The sequence below is a fragment of the Ischnura elegans genome, chromosome 11, assembly GCF_921293095.1.
Source record: "Ischnura elegans chromosome 11, ioIscEleg1.1, whole genome shotgun sequence".
NCBI lineage: Eukaryota > Metazoa > Arthropoda > Insecta > Odonata > Coenagrionidae > Ischnura > Ischnura elegans.
The window spans coordinates 89,314,242-89,329,315 of NC_060256.1; the positions used below are offsets into that span (position 1 = coordinate 89,314,242).

Here is a 15,074-nt window from a genome sequence, read left to right on the forward strand (position 1 = left end):
CTGTGAACACTCTCGCAATGCGCACTTCTTTTTTCCGTCTGCTATTTCGAACTTCGGCGAAATACAAGTTGCGATCAGCGTTGCGCATGAAAATAGGCAGGAATGTTTGACAGCTGATAATTCGAGTTCATTTAATTTTCAATGGATTTATTCCATGCGGTAAGGATAATTGTATCAGCGTGTTTATTAAATGACCTCAGATAAAGGAAGGGTTTTGTACCGAAAATATTTGTATTTTTTCAGGATTAATGGCTGACTCGGAGTCCTGTCAGGAACGGCAAGAAAATGAAATACAAGCTTTGAAAGTAATTTTTCTCTGAAAAATGCATTATCCACATTAACATCTTGGATGAATAAGGTAGTAAATTTTAAGATGTATGCTTTAAATTTTTAGGCAATCTTCTCTTTGGAGCTGCGAGATTTACGGGATACGGATGTTTGGAAGATAACCCGGCCTCCGGATGTTGTTATAACACTTACACCTCAGCAAGGATCTAGTTCGGAAGGTCCTCAAGAAATCCATGCTCAAATTGATCTGCACATAACATGTCCATCCAAATATCCAGATCAGTAAGGAATGATTTAAGTTATCCTATAATATGTGGCACATTGTTTACACTTTAATTTTGTAAATGGAAATTTTTTTTCGGGAATGGTATGTTTTCCTCATCTCACGAATGAATGCGCCTGAAATTACAATAATTTGGTTTAATTCACTAGGTTGCCGTCGATTTCATTGGAAAATAGCAAAGGTTTGTCATGCCAAAACATATCTCAATTAAAGACGGAGTTGGAATCGTTAGCCCACAGTCGCCGCGGAGAGGAGATGATTTTTGAACTAGCTCAACATGTTCAGGTATGTTAAAGTGTAATAACAGCCATTTTATAAGACGGGTATTTGACTTCTTCACAAGCAATCTAATTATCACAATCGGGCTAGTCTATTGACCTTCACCCCATGGGGTGAAGTTGAAATTTACTGCAGTTTTACTGACGAATAAAACATCGTATCTTTTGCAGAAATTTCTTCATCAGCATAACAAACCTGGATTTAAATCATTCTACGAGGAGATGCAATCCCGCCTAGAGCAACAAAATTTACAACAGCAGCAGCTGAAAAAGTTGAAAGAAGATCGTGAAGTAAGTTTGTGTAGACCGATTACATTGATTCTCACTCCTCAGTGTGCACACTTTCTCACCTTCCAACGCTCCATTCAAAACATTTTTGTATCCGTTTCGTTTGCACGCTATATTTTTATTATGAATGTTTGACCCTATATTTTTATTATGAATTGCGGTCCCGATTAAGATAAATTAAGTTCCTAATATTTATCATTTCAAAAGCATCATATATGCGTGGCATGGAATAAAAAGCAGACCAATTTCTGGTATATAAGTGAATTTATTACGCTTACAAGTATGAAACCTTCGGGAGATCTCATATAATTATTTTTTTAATTAATTATTGGAGATTGTTATTATGACAAAGAGGAGAATATCGTAGTACGTGTTGATTTGACTTGATGGATATCCATTGGAGTTTATACAAATGATCTGGGAGCTATTAATAAAACTGTTTGTTTGTTGGTGTGATGAAGGTGACACTATAAAGGTTAAGGGATATCATGGATGTTAGGGTTGAATGTTGTCGTTGTATCTGGGTTGGAATAACTGGCAGTGTCTGCTTTGAATGCTATTACAGTTTTGTGTTAAATGAAGTCAATATATACCCTAATGAATGTTATATATTGGCATCCGACCAATTTTTTAGGCTCTTATTGCTTATTTTGGGACATATTTTCTATGTCAGTTCTTTCATAAGAGGAAGAATTGTGTAAAAAATGTTCTCTATATTGTCACTATTTGCATATCTAAAAATTTTTAACTTGCCAATATTCTTTGTGTCTAGACAATCTTCCTACTTTGGCATATATTTTGCAGAGGCAAGCCATCCAAGAAGAAATCAGGAAGAAGCGAGAAGCCTTGAAAGAAGAAGCTATTAGGAGGCGACGGAGACGAAGAGGAGAATCTGAGGACAAGGAAACTGAAGCAGACGAAGGGGTGGTGCTAGGCAGTATTCAGACAAAAAATGGACTTGGTGGACCACTTACTGATAAATCCATAGCGAGAAGTAGAAGCTGCTCAATGATCAGAGCAAGTTCATTTCCACTGCGAAGGTAATTACTCAACCAATTATTTAACTAAATTTTATCTTGGCCCCGAGCATGGCTATTTATTAAAGCTGATTTCAGTAAAAGCATGGTATTGCGGGTGTGGATGCAATGAAATTTTACTATTGCCAACATTTTTTTCTCACTTGACAATATTTACCTGCTAAAGTACAGGGAAGATTTGTTATTATGATGCATCCTTTCAAATTATTTTCCTGAATCATGATCATGCCTCTACACATTACGCACCCACTGATGCGTGCTTCTGGGTAACTAGCGCTTTTGATCATGAAACTCTCAAAATTTAATGATTACTAGAGAGGAAAATGAACATTGAATCATTACTTAGCAATTTGGTTTTCCATATGAGCAATTTTAAGTCGTAGCAATTAATTTTCGACCTTAAGATGCCCTACACTACATAAAATGCCACTGTATGCAGAAAATAATGTGGCAATTCTTTTTTCAAGTTTTTTTCATAGAAATCAAATTTTTTTCACTTCATAGTTGGAAATAATAATGTGTTAACCTCTTTGACTATTGATATAACTGGTTGATCATGGACACTCAATATCTTTAAAATATTTAATCATAATATTTTACGGGTGGTTAATGGCTGCCAATGCATTAGTCAAAATCCCATGTGAAGAAGATAAATTAGAAAATACCAGTATACCGGAGAAGATTCCACATCAAATAAATTCTAGGGAAACAAAGATTCAGGAACTAGGTGGAGGACTGCAAAAGCTACTCTAGGGCAAACATTGACTGTGACCATGATTTAGGTGTGATAAGATGCCACCTAAACTTTATGAATTGAAGAAAGCCATGAAAAACACTAGGCAGGCATTCATACATGAATAGAATGAAGGGCTGAAGAGTATTTGGTTGAGGAGCAATTCAGATTCAGAAAAGGCACACATTGTTCGCCCTGAGGCTGCTAATAGGGAAGAGAATGGGAGAGAACAAGCCCACATTTGTTGCGTTTGTGTACTTCGAAAAGACATTTGTTAATATGGATTGGAACACAATGCTTGGAATCATGAAAGAAATTGGAGTTCTTTACAGTGATAGAAAAATCATTCACAGTTTTTACAAAAACCAATTAGCAGTGATAAAAACGGGTCCCAGCTGTGAAGAAGCAATATGTAATATGTAACAGAGTATGACAAGGCTATGCCTCCTCATCTTAATTTTTAACATTTACTTCCAGGAAGCCTTTAATGAATTCAAAGATAAGGCCTCAGGAGTGCATATATCGTATAAGCGCGTGTAAGAGGCATTTTGAGCATTCGAGCTAAAGAAAAAAAAAGCTTTTCAGCATTTTTTGATACTATCGGGCGGTGTTGCAGACTTGTGCCTGGCCTTTTGACAGTCATCAAATAGTCTTAACCTTATGATGCTGATTTGGGATGGTCGGATCGGATACCTCAGATACAAATATCCACGAATAATGCCCTTCACCTTAATGTACTTTGGATCCAAATTCGTCAAAGAAATTGATTCTGAATCCAAAATTTTCAATCAATGCTTTCGTAAATGCAAAGTCCCATAAGAGGGAGTAGAAGGAGTTCTGATCCTTTCTTCGCATACGGCGTTGTACTACGATGCTTGTCCTACTCATGAACAATTTTTTTAAAAGCTCTCGTAGGAGTATTGCGATCTTAGCCTGCATACTTAGCCGCGAAAAATAAATATCGTCATTAAAAAATCTACAAGCGTGAAATACGTACTCCAGGAGTAATAATCATTCGATTTAGGCAATAAAAAAATAATAGGAAACCACCTAATTGAGTCGAGACCTGCGGTAGAACAATCTTAGGATTTTTTGAGTTGTGATGATGTATGTTGAAGTTAAGAGAGCAATGTGTGCGACACGAAGACATTCTTTCAGATGCATTGAAGCTTACAGTACGAACAGCGAAATCATGGAAAATATGGTGAAAAAGTTCTAGCTTTGCTAAGAAGAATTCAGCAATGATGACTTTTTCTCTGTGAGAGTCCTTTGAATTTCATTAAATTGAGGTTCTACTGTTATGTTTTGAATTGGAAGGTTTTATTTAAAAAATTAATATGTACATATTAATCATTTTTTTCTGTAAAGAATCATAAACTCTGCTGAATTTGTGACACTAATAAGGCATCTACATTGGAAGTGACAAACATCTTTTTAATTCACAGAAGCAAGACTATATCGGAAGGAACTGACATTGATCATTGTGATCATCGCGGGACTCGAATAGTTCACTTTAATAATCGAGGGGAGAGGCAAGTCCAGCGTGGAAAGTGTCTCGGTAAGCTGAATTTCATCTGTTGTATGCTATCTTGTTCTCTGTTGTTTTCTGTGTTTAAATTATGATAATTTACCTAGGAGTGTAATTTGGATAGACTTTCTAAGCCTCGGCAATTGTAAAGAGTCACAATGAAATAACCTTTTTTTATCTTTGTTCTCTGAATTGAACAGGCAAGTCCAAAAACAGAAAAGGTATGAATCTGGATTATGTTTGATTATTTTCTTGGTATTTGGGCTTTTAATTTTTTTTCGTTGCTTTAAATGTGGAGTGGCTGTATTGCTATATTTTATACTAGTGGAAGTTGGACATCAATGCTCAACTGGGGGACAGAATCAAGGAGTTTTGTGGTTCGAAGTAGTTCATGATTATCAAAACTAAAAATTCAGTCCTTAAAATGTTATTTCCTACATACTGAAGGTCTATGCTATTTCATCTCTTTAATATTCTTCCACTGACATTGTTATGTATGGTGCTTCATCATGAATCTCAGCCTAGTGCTAAACCTAAGCTTGTGAGCTTATTAGCCCAGGGCTAAAACTGGACACAAAACGTTGAAAATACAGTTCCTATCACATTGCAGTATGCCATAATTAACCTTTCCCCTGTGGAACGCAGTTACCTGTCTTCTAAATAATGCAGCAGCAACCTCGACTAAGGTTCAGTGGGTCTTCCGCTGCCACATATATTGTTTTACTTTTGTATCAAATGCCACCAATTTTGCTTGCAATAAAATTTTCAAGTTGATCATAGTGAGATACAATGTGATTATAGTCCTCTTGTACATGCTGACTTAATCATAAGAAGATTGGTTCAGTATATTCTGTATTTCATATGCTAATAGCAATATCTGCCCAATGTTCGTCTGCCAAAACCTGCTGAAATCATAATGCTGTTCGCTCCTTGTTATAAGATCCATTAGTTCATTTTGTATGCATGTATTTCTGGAGAGGCAAAAACTTTGGTATAAAATACTTCAATACGTACTAATTGGTGTTTAACTCTCAAATCCGTCATAAATATTTACATTTGCTATAAAATATAACTTTTGAAATTCAGTACCCCATCGTATCACATGGTACCGCTACGTATAGACAGAGTAATATGTAGGAGTACATATTAGTGTATGCAAGTGCTAGTGCGCTCTGTGAAAGATTTGTAGAAGTTCATGTGTTAATAACTATCCTTTAAATTTTATAGCTACATTGTAAATTGCAAGTATCATGAGTACCCACATTCCTTCAGCCGTAAAATTATTGAAGCATTAAAAATAAAAAATGTATGTTATAATTGAGAATTGAATCCTATACCTATGTCCTTGCTTTTATTTATATCATAGTCTTAGTGCTAATGTGGCTTTATAATGTTTTGAAGATCATCAATAACTTCTGTATTTCAGGCCATGGTCAAAGAGGAAGTGTTGTGTACTCAGCTGTGGACATTACCACTGGAGAGTTGTTAGCTGTCGTGGAATGGACTATGCGGTGCAGCAGAGGTGCCACCTATAATTCAAAAGTTAACAATTCTGTTCCTAAAAAGTCACCAACGGCTCTCTCTAGAAATGAAGAAAGTGTACACCAGGACATGGCTAATTACCTAAAACAGGTGTGAATAAATTTTTTCCTTATCTCATTTCCCAACGCCAAGTTTCTTAATATGAGTGATGCCTTTTACTGGCACGCAGTTAGCCCAACAGAGGATTGTTGTAAGATCTCCATTAATTCAGTGTAATGGCTCAGACCAGCTTATCCAAAGAGAAGCAGAGTATGAAGTGGTTACAGAAATTTCAGTGGTGAGATTGTGTGGCTGTCATTCTAACGTGTTTTCTGAATTATTTTTTTGTGTCTGTTTCTGTATGCATAGCATGAGCCCAAATCTTTTTCTGACCATTTTTTTGTGCAAAATTCAATGACAAATCTAGATGATATATATTTTTTTTCAGATAACTAGCATTGAGCAGGAACTAAACTTTCTACAGAAACTTAGCCATCCTAACTTGGTCCACTACATTAATATGAAATATATTCAAGAAAAAGACTGTTTAGTGATTCTCATTTTAGAGGTGAGTGGCGTAAAAAAAAATGTATCTCATATCGCAAAGGCAGAAAAATTTATGCCTATCTCCAATGAAAACTAAATACAGTAAGTCCTCAATGTACAAACTAGATGTATTCCGAGACTTTGTTAGTAAGTTGAAAAACATATGAAAGGCATTGAAAAGTGTGATTATCCTGCAGATTGCAACACTGAATTTCAATTTTGTGTTAACTCATGATGGGGACGAACTGATCTAGCAGTGCGTGTGATGCAGCTGGAGCCGTAAAAGTTTTGTTGCCCATGGGAAGGAAGGAGAGGCAAAATGCTGTACAGTGCCTGGCTTAACAAAAATTTAATTGATACAGTTGAGGACCTCAAATACGGAATGCTGAAACCCAGGAAACCAGAAATCCGGAATGGCTCATGGCTTAGTTTGCTACATAAGCATCTACGTATATGTGTCATCAGTGACCACATGTACACCCTTCACTATGGAAAAATACAAATGATGAAACAAGTCATCAGCTTCACTCTCCTTGATTATGTGACTTAGAGAAATGGAGAATTAGCCTGTCGTACTTTAAATCAAAGAGGAGTTATTAAAAATGGGAAATATCTTTGGGAAGGCCCTCAAGGCCAGTAATCCAGAAAAACCAGTAATCCAGAAACCAGTGCCAAATTTGAAATTTTGGGCACGCTTGAATTTTTCAATTTTAGTATCTTGGAAAGATCGTAAGCGTCGATTGTTAGTATGTAGAGGACTTACTGTAATAATATACAATGTCCCCAAGATGATAGTTGTTTTTTTTTCATATTTAGCCTTGGTTTATCATTGTTAATTTTTAATCACTTTCATATATGTTGATCTATAGGAGTTTGTGATTGGGACCAATTTAGCCTTGTATTTGACTGAAAACTTATCTGTGGACACTGACATTCTTCGCCACTGTGCTATTGGAGTTCTGAATGCCTTGGATTACCTTCACCATAACAATGTTGTTCATAAAGATCTGAGAGACACAAGTGTTTACATTGACCGATCAGGTAATTGTCTATTTAATTAGCTATGTATCATTTATTTAATAATTCCATTTCATCACCATTAGCTCATTGTTATCTTGCATAGGGGTCATCAAACTAGGAGATTACAGCCTTGACAAAAGACTATCTGACATTTATCAGTCATCAGCTGCTGAGAGAGCAGAAAATATATTCCCACCTTCAGTTGGAAGAGGTGGAAAGAAAGCAGATATTTATCGATTTGGAATTCTTTTACTTTCCTTAATCAATGGCTGTATTATAACTGACAGTTCACCTGAAATTCCAACCACTATCAGAGCTGATCTTAGAGATTTCCTAGCAAAGTAAGTGAAGAGCTGTCGTTTGTATTGGTTGTAGTTTCTTTATGCTGGAGGAAAATATGCATGATTTCTCACTTTTTTGTAATTGCTTGATATTTTGTGGACTGAAGCCTAATTGTTTAACCCTTTCACTGCTGTGGACGTACCTAGTACCTCCACACGGCAGACTGCTGTGGACGTACTTTTTCTTCGTCCCTTCCATGCGGTCACCACTTTCGCCGAAGCACTCGGAAAGGTTCCTAATCCGGGACCCGGAATCCTCGACAGCTCACCCACGCAGGACCATCTCGTCGACCCTAACAGCGGGGGGGGGCTACCTCCCGAAAAGTGACCGCTCTGTCTGCATTTTGAATATCAATCAATCAATCCGATCATCAAAAAATGATTGTTTTCACCGCACTCCTGCCAATCAAGCAATCAAGCACATCTTTGAATCGTGTTTCTGTGATGAAAAATAACGATAAAAACGTGGCTGCGGACAACCGGAAAATGGCCATTTCAGCAAAGTTAACAAAATCGTTATTTTTCATCACAGAAACACGATTCAAAGATGTGCTTGATTGCTTGATTGGCAGGAGTGCGGTGAAAACAATCATTTTTTGATGATCGGATTGATTGATTGATATTCAAAATGCAGTCAGAGCGGTCAGTTTTCGGGAGGTAGGCCCCCGCTGGTAGGGTCGAGGAGACGGTCCTGCGTGGGTGAGCTCGTCGAGGATAGGGTCGCGGATTAGCGACCCTTCGGAGGGTGTACCACACCCATTCCGGAGGTACCTGCTCCATGGGCCCAAGAAACGAATTTTAACCTTTTCGCCGCATGTGAGGAGAAGGTTTTCGGAGATTGAACAGCAGCGAAAGGGTTAAGACTTGCGTTGTAATTTTTTGATACACTTTTTTAAATCTATTTGTTCTCATTTGTAATGGCATATATTTTTAGTCATCGAGTCTTGTAATTTTTGAGTGGCGCCCAAAGAAAGTTCAAGTTTTATCGTTCTATCCATCGAATTATCGATTTATAATTCCATATTTTGGCCTGTTACATGATTACACTCAGTGCAAGATCTTGAGGAATGTTTTTTTGTAACATTAAGTTTACGTGCTATCATAATATAGGAGCAAATAATTTTTCTAATATGGCTATAGTGGACCATTTTTGATCCAAAAAGTAGTGATGAAAATTAGGTTAATAAACATACATCTAACAACTGTTTGAACTTACAAATGCAAATGTCAACTTGAAAGTACTAATGTTTTAACTTAAATCCCTAAAATTGGACTGAAACAAAAAAATCCTTTTAAACCTAGGTTTGTTTTACATGTGAATGTTAAATCAGTAAATAGTCTCCAGATTTGATAGACAAATGATTGTTGGTCATGGTACATTTCAGCAAGAGCTAATACTTAGGAGTTTTGATTAGAGATGTGCGAATAGTATCCTCGAATACTGGAATACCTCGAATACTAGAAAGTATTCGATATTTGAGGTCTCGAATAGTTATGCGAAAAGTACCGCCTCGAATACCTTGAATATGTACTTTGAATTTCACGTTGTACACTGTCGCACGCACGACGTGACTCGGAAAAATGTAGAGAAAAATGTAGTAGTCTTTTTGTGCATGCAGCGCCGTTTTAGGGAAGTTGACGAACTACATCAAATTCGCGAATTAGAGCGGTGAAAAGAGTTCGACGTGGGGAACCTAAATTGATCCGGGTGAAAAAATCCGAAAATCCCCGGTTTCCCCCACCAGGAAAACCTCAGTGCCGTGGGATAGTAACTACATACCACAATTCCCAAAATCCGCTTCCCCCTCCATCCATCAGCCCTTGGCCCCTTCTCCGACGCTTTCCTCCTCTTCGAAATCAAATAAAAGGCCCCAGCTCGCGCAGGCTTCGTATAAATGAGACGAAGTGTTTACCATGTGTCATTTATGGATAATAAGGACAGGTACTTAGTTTTGAATCTTTTCCAGGAGATGAAATTACCATAGGGAGAAACTCAGTGCCGTGGGATAGTAACATTGGCGCATTTCCCACGATCTGCTATCCCCCTCCATTCAGCATGCGCCTCACCCACTCTGACGCTTTCCTCTTCTCCGAAATCAAACAAAAGGTCCTCGCTCGCGCAGGGATCGTATTACGAAGACCTTAGCTTTGAAAAAAATATCAAGTTACACGAGAACAATAAAGACGTGTCTCACGCCCCCTTTTCTAACCCACTGACCTTTTTCTGCCTACCTGCTTCGAAGTTCCCCATTTCTGGAGGTCAACTGCTGCATGAGTACCGTGGGATAGTTACATTAGCGCATTTCCCAAGATTCGCTATCCCCCTCCATTCAGCACTAGCCCCCCTATGAGGTTTTCCTCTTCTCTGAAATAAAGAAAAGGTCCCAGCTCACGCAGGGATCATATTACGAAGACCTTAGCTTCGAAAAAAATATCAAGTTACACGAGAACAAAAGATATGTGTTTCGCGCACCCCCCCACCCCCCTTTTCTCACCCAGTGACCTTTTTCAGCCTACCTGCTTCTAAGTTTCCAGTTTCTGGAGGTCAACTGCTGCATGAATCACCTATTAGCCCAAAAAGTGTCTAACAATGACTTTCAGCAATTGATATTACACCTTTGTTGGATAGAAATATTAGGAATTAGCACGTAATTCAAAAAAGAATAAGACCAAATGTGACGCATTTCTGACTTTATTTAAGCATTTTACGCGAGGAAATAAATGTCAAAATAGGACGGAGACTTAACATTCTGGCGAGACTCGATATGAGCAGCAGAGCTTCTCAGAAGTTTTTGCGGTATTTTTTTCCGAAATCATATATCAAGTTACACTTTATGAGTGGTGCAATAAATCTTTATTGTTACAGTCCCAGACCAAGGGATATTTTCTCAGGATATTTGGTTTCTCCCTGATAGCAAATCCAATTCTTCTTATCTCGTGAGAACTCCCAAAGATGGACTGAAAATAATTGAAGAAAATCCGGTGGAGAAGAGCTTGTATTTTACAAAATGCCTCAGATTGTCAGCTAGCACTTGGCAGCAGGAGTGGGGGTAAAGCGATATTAGTTGAATTAATTATATGCCCAATTGTTTCCATAAAATTAAAATATTCCATTAATCAGCAAAATCCAGTTCGAATCCTTTAAAGGAAATCAAAATTACTCCCCAAAATCTTGTATTGCCTGCTGCCTAGGCAACCGAGTCAAACATTCCAGCATTCATCATTTAGTATTCGAGGTATTCGAAATTCGAGATATTCGAATATTCGAGCAATGATTTAATATTCTAATTCGATATTCGAGTTCGAGAAATCCGCTATTCGACCCATCTCTAGTTTTGATGAAAGAGTTTTGATTGCGGAGGGCAGCATGCCAACCATTCGCATTTAGGTGTTTTAGTTCACATGCAATTCGATTTATATACATTGTAAGTTACCAGAATTATTACTCCAGTGAACAATTGACATTTTTATCCTTTTGGATTTTCCCACTTGTTGGATGTTCATTCTCCTCACTGCTGCATTGCCTACTGTTTGTATTATGAAACAAGGAAGATGTGTCCATGCAGTCTACATAATGGAATATAAATAATCAGTTATCATTGGTTTAAATCATTCTATGATTTAACAATATGGTATTATTCAATATTTATTAAAATTTTACAAATTTATGATGTAAAAATTTATGTATTAGGTGCCTTTTGAAAGATGAACGTCAAAGATGGAGTGCCAAGCAATTATTAGAGCATCCATTTGCCAAGGATCCATTGGAGAGAGGGCTTAGTCCTCAGAGAAATTGGGCCCAGAAGCAGGTTTGTCTAGCTGATTTATGTTTATAGCTATAAGGGTTGCGTCATGATGAATGAAAACTGGGGAGAAAAATTCTTGCAAGATAAAAATCCACATCATGTTATAAGCATAAAGTGAATTCCCTGAGGTGGAACACAAACCACAGTAAATAAAATTCTGTTCAATACCAGCTGTGTTTCCTACTAGTGTAAGACTTTTGATAAAAGAACCTATGAAAACGGTGAATTTTGGGTCCAACCTTATTGAAAGTAACTTACTATAACATTGATGATTAAATGTTGAGCCTATTATTTTTATTAGTGTAACATATTGCTACTAGCTGGAATCCATCCAAAGTTGATGACCATTTCACATGGTGTTTTTGAAAATGATTTATATGCACACATGAAAATTTAGAAAAGTAAAACTATAAATGCACAACTGGTGGTATGTTTGTACTTTTAAGTTGCTCATTGCAGTATTTAATATCTTTTATGCTCTTAGTTTGTAATATTGGGTATTTTGTTTGTGGTTTCCAAGTTGTAAATATGCACAGTGATTTGTACAATTCTCACGCGAGAGGTTTGATGAGAAAGGACCAATGAGATGATGAAGTTACATTGCTTTGCTCATTTTATTAAGTTCTAATTTGATTATCTCTGTATATGTTATTTTTTTCATTAACAGAGTTAGATGTATGAATAGTAATCGTTCTTAAGCTGTTGATTAATGATCTGTTTTGTGGGATTTAGTATCAAATACTTAGTCACAATTTAAATCTGTCTTCATTTCATTTAAGCTGGAAAAAACAGGGTGTTTATAAAAGAATACCTCATGAGAAAAATATCACAGGGGATGAGGTAAGGGCTTTTGGGAGGCGAGTGATGAAGTGCATTGTCATAGGCTGACGTCAACAGCGTCTCAACCGTACAAATGAGCAACTAAATGAATGTTTATATTTAGAACTTAACAACTTTAAAGCTTCCTTAATTCAACAACAGATAGTGCTTAGCTCTCCTTGTCTTCCCAGAAGAGATTTTGGTTTTTAAAGTTGTGATATTCATTTTGAATCACTGTATATTTCATGTGCATGCATGAACAGCTATTTTCTTCAAAATAAATAAATTTTGAAGTACAGTAAACTCCAGATTATCTGTCGGCAGATTATCCATGCACATTCCCTCAGTAAAGCTGAATTATTTTCTTTATCTGCTGACAAGAAATGTGAAATTTACTTGGACGTCTGCACAAGGGCGTACCCAGGATCAAAACTAAAGGGGGGGGGCCGTGGTTGTTCAAGTTGTAACACAGAAAAGGTTAAGGTAACCAAAATTTCAAGGAAATCATAACTGCGCTTTATTAGTTTTTAAAATTATTTGCACAAAAAGAATGTTTTTATTTTTATTACATTTTTTACTGTAATATCAATTTTCTTGGATATAACTTATAATAACTTATATATATTTCTGTATATATAAGTAATGATATAACTTATAATAATATAATAACTTATATGTAAAGAAATGTGGTCAAAACGTTTGTTTAGAACTAAATTTACTTTTGATTCTGGGGGGGCGGCTGCCCCCTGCTGGTTATGCCCATGCATCTGCAGAAGACGTTTAGCGACAGAAAAAAACCTCTTGATGAATTTCATAAGATTTCTTCCATAGATAACCGATCATAAATTAGTAAAATGCTATCTATAATTGTATTTTTCATATTTCAAATGCCATTTATTGTTGGTGCCTCGCATGCGGTGAATACAGCCCAAGGGAATAGGAGATTTTTGTTGAACTCTGGCATGAATAATCCTGAGATCTCATTTGTGTCCTAGCATTTGCAACGTGGTGATTATTTTTGCTGACAGGCAGGAGTAGACATGTTCTTCTACTAATCAATTGCTGCCTAGTATTAGTGGGTTTTCTGCAGTGATGCCGAATGCTTTGTGGTGCCTTTATCCTTGTGCCATTGCCCTTGCCCTTGTGGCAGGACAATGGCACAAGGACATTGTCACACATGGCAGATAAGGATATTGTCAAGACTGCGACCAGGAGCAGATAGGAGAGGAAGGGAAGTGGTGGAAGTGGAGGCAGTGGGGAAATTGATTGCAGTGACAAAGGGAGTAGCTATCGCATGAGTCACAGCCAGGCACTCAACTTCATAGACAGTTTGCTGGAGTATACAGAGCACTGGTAATATGAGTTCAATGAAATTAATGCCACAAAAAAGATCCACGGTCGAATTATGAAAGTTCGCAATTAGTCCTTGAAACAATTGAAAATAACAGACTGCGTGCATAAATAATAATATATTGTTTGATTTACGTAAATTGTGAAGAATATAAGAAATAAAAATGAAAATCTGGACTATCCATGTTTTTCGTTAATTTGTGTCGTATTTCCCCATCGTTAGCCCAGATAATCGGGAGTTTAGTGCACCGTACTCAATGAATTCTTCGTGGCTTCATGATATTTTAAGTTTATGAACATATGTAATTATAGGTATCTTTCTTTTATTATTGACTTAGTGTTTTCTTTGTCTGGAAGATTATTGTATTTACATATAGTCATTATTAATTTCCTGTGTGTGTGTGTGATCTTTGTAGAAAAAGAGCGACAGCATGTCTGATAATGAAGAACCCGACATAGATATTGAGCAGTATTTTCCAGCTAACCCCAAGGGTCAATCCAGGATCAAAAATGAGTTTGAAATCATCAAATGGCTGGGTAAAGGTGCTTTTGGTGATGTCTTGAAGGTAATTGGCTAAGTTGATATTTAAGTGCATTTAGGTTCTGAAATCAAGGTAGGTATAGAGCTCTCAGGACTGTGACAGTGAAAGTTCAATTCCAATCCTTTTTAGAAACCAAGTTGCCCAACAGTACATACTGAATATCCAATAACTAGGATAGTTCTTGAAAGCAATTTGAGTTGTAAATTTAAGATTTTCTGAGTTGAATTTTTAAAAATATTTCGCCTCAATAAATTGTAGCACCATTGTATCAGGTGTAATGATAAAATAATAGTTGGTGAAAAGGAAAAAGAATTAACAATTGAAAGATGTATCTGAATTTTATGAACTACCACAACAAGCTTGTGATTTATCATGGGCATATTATTGGGCGTAACACCTTTTACCTTTCTTTGTCTTTTTCATGGTCTTTAAAAAAAATCAGATATTGAAATCAGTTACATAGTTAAGTCATTTCATGCTCATGCGAGCAAGGATTTTCCGACATTTGCTTCTTCAACCTTCTCTTGTATCATAGAAGACAAAGTACTTATCAACGTAAAAAGTTCTTTGGTAATATTTTGAGATTTTATCTTTGATATGAAGGGAGAGGCAGTTTGAAAGTGAAGGGAGTGCGAGAGTGCCCCCCTTACCTCCTGGGTGCTGTGGAATTAATATTTTATCACTTAAAAGTGTC

The 15,074-nt window shown here is 36.7% G+C and overlaps 1 protein-coding gene across 1 annotated transcript in view; it reads left to right on the top strand.

Moving 5' to 3' along the window:
* The first annotated feature begins 67 nt into the window (after window positions 1-67).
* LOC124168356 (eIF-2-alpha kinase GCN2) overlaps window positions 68-15,074 on the top strand; it is an 86,299-nt gene continuing 71,292 nt past the window's right edge. The window contains exons 1-13 of the mRNA XM_046546553.1: window positions 68-159; window positions 244-305; window positions 395-570; window positions 721-856; window positions 1,021-1,140; window positions 1,942-2,177; window positions 4,353-4,465; window positions 5,862-6,067; window positions 6,405-6,524; window positions 7,372-7,543; window positions 7,626-7,863; window positions 11,555-11,672; window positions 14,255-14,404. Coding sequence (XP_046402509.1) covers window positions 249-305; window positions 395-570; window positions 721-856; window positions 1,021-1,140; window positions 1,942-2,177; window positions 4,353-4,465; window positions 5,862-6,067; window positions 6,405-6,524; window positions 7,372-7,543; window positions 7,626-7,863; window positions 11,555-11,672; window positions 14,255-14,404 — 1,842 coding nt within the window. The 5' untranslated portion in view covers window positions 68-159; window positions 244-248. The remainder of the gene's footprint in view (window positions 160-243; window positions 306-394; window positions 571-720; window positions 857-1,020; window positions 1,141-1,941; window positions 2,178-4,352; window positions 4,466-5,861; window positions 6,068-6,404; window positions 6,525-7,371; window positions 7,544-7,625; window positions 7,864-11,554; window positions 11,673-14,254; window positions 14,405-15,074) is intronic.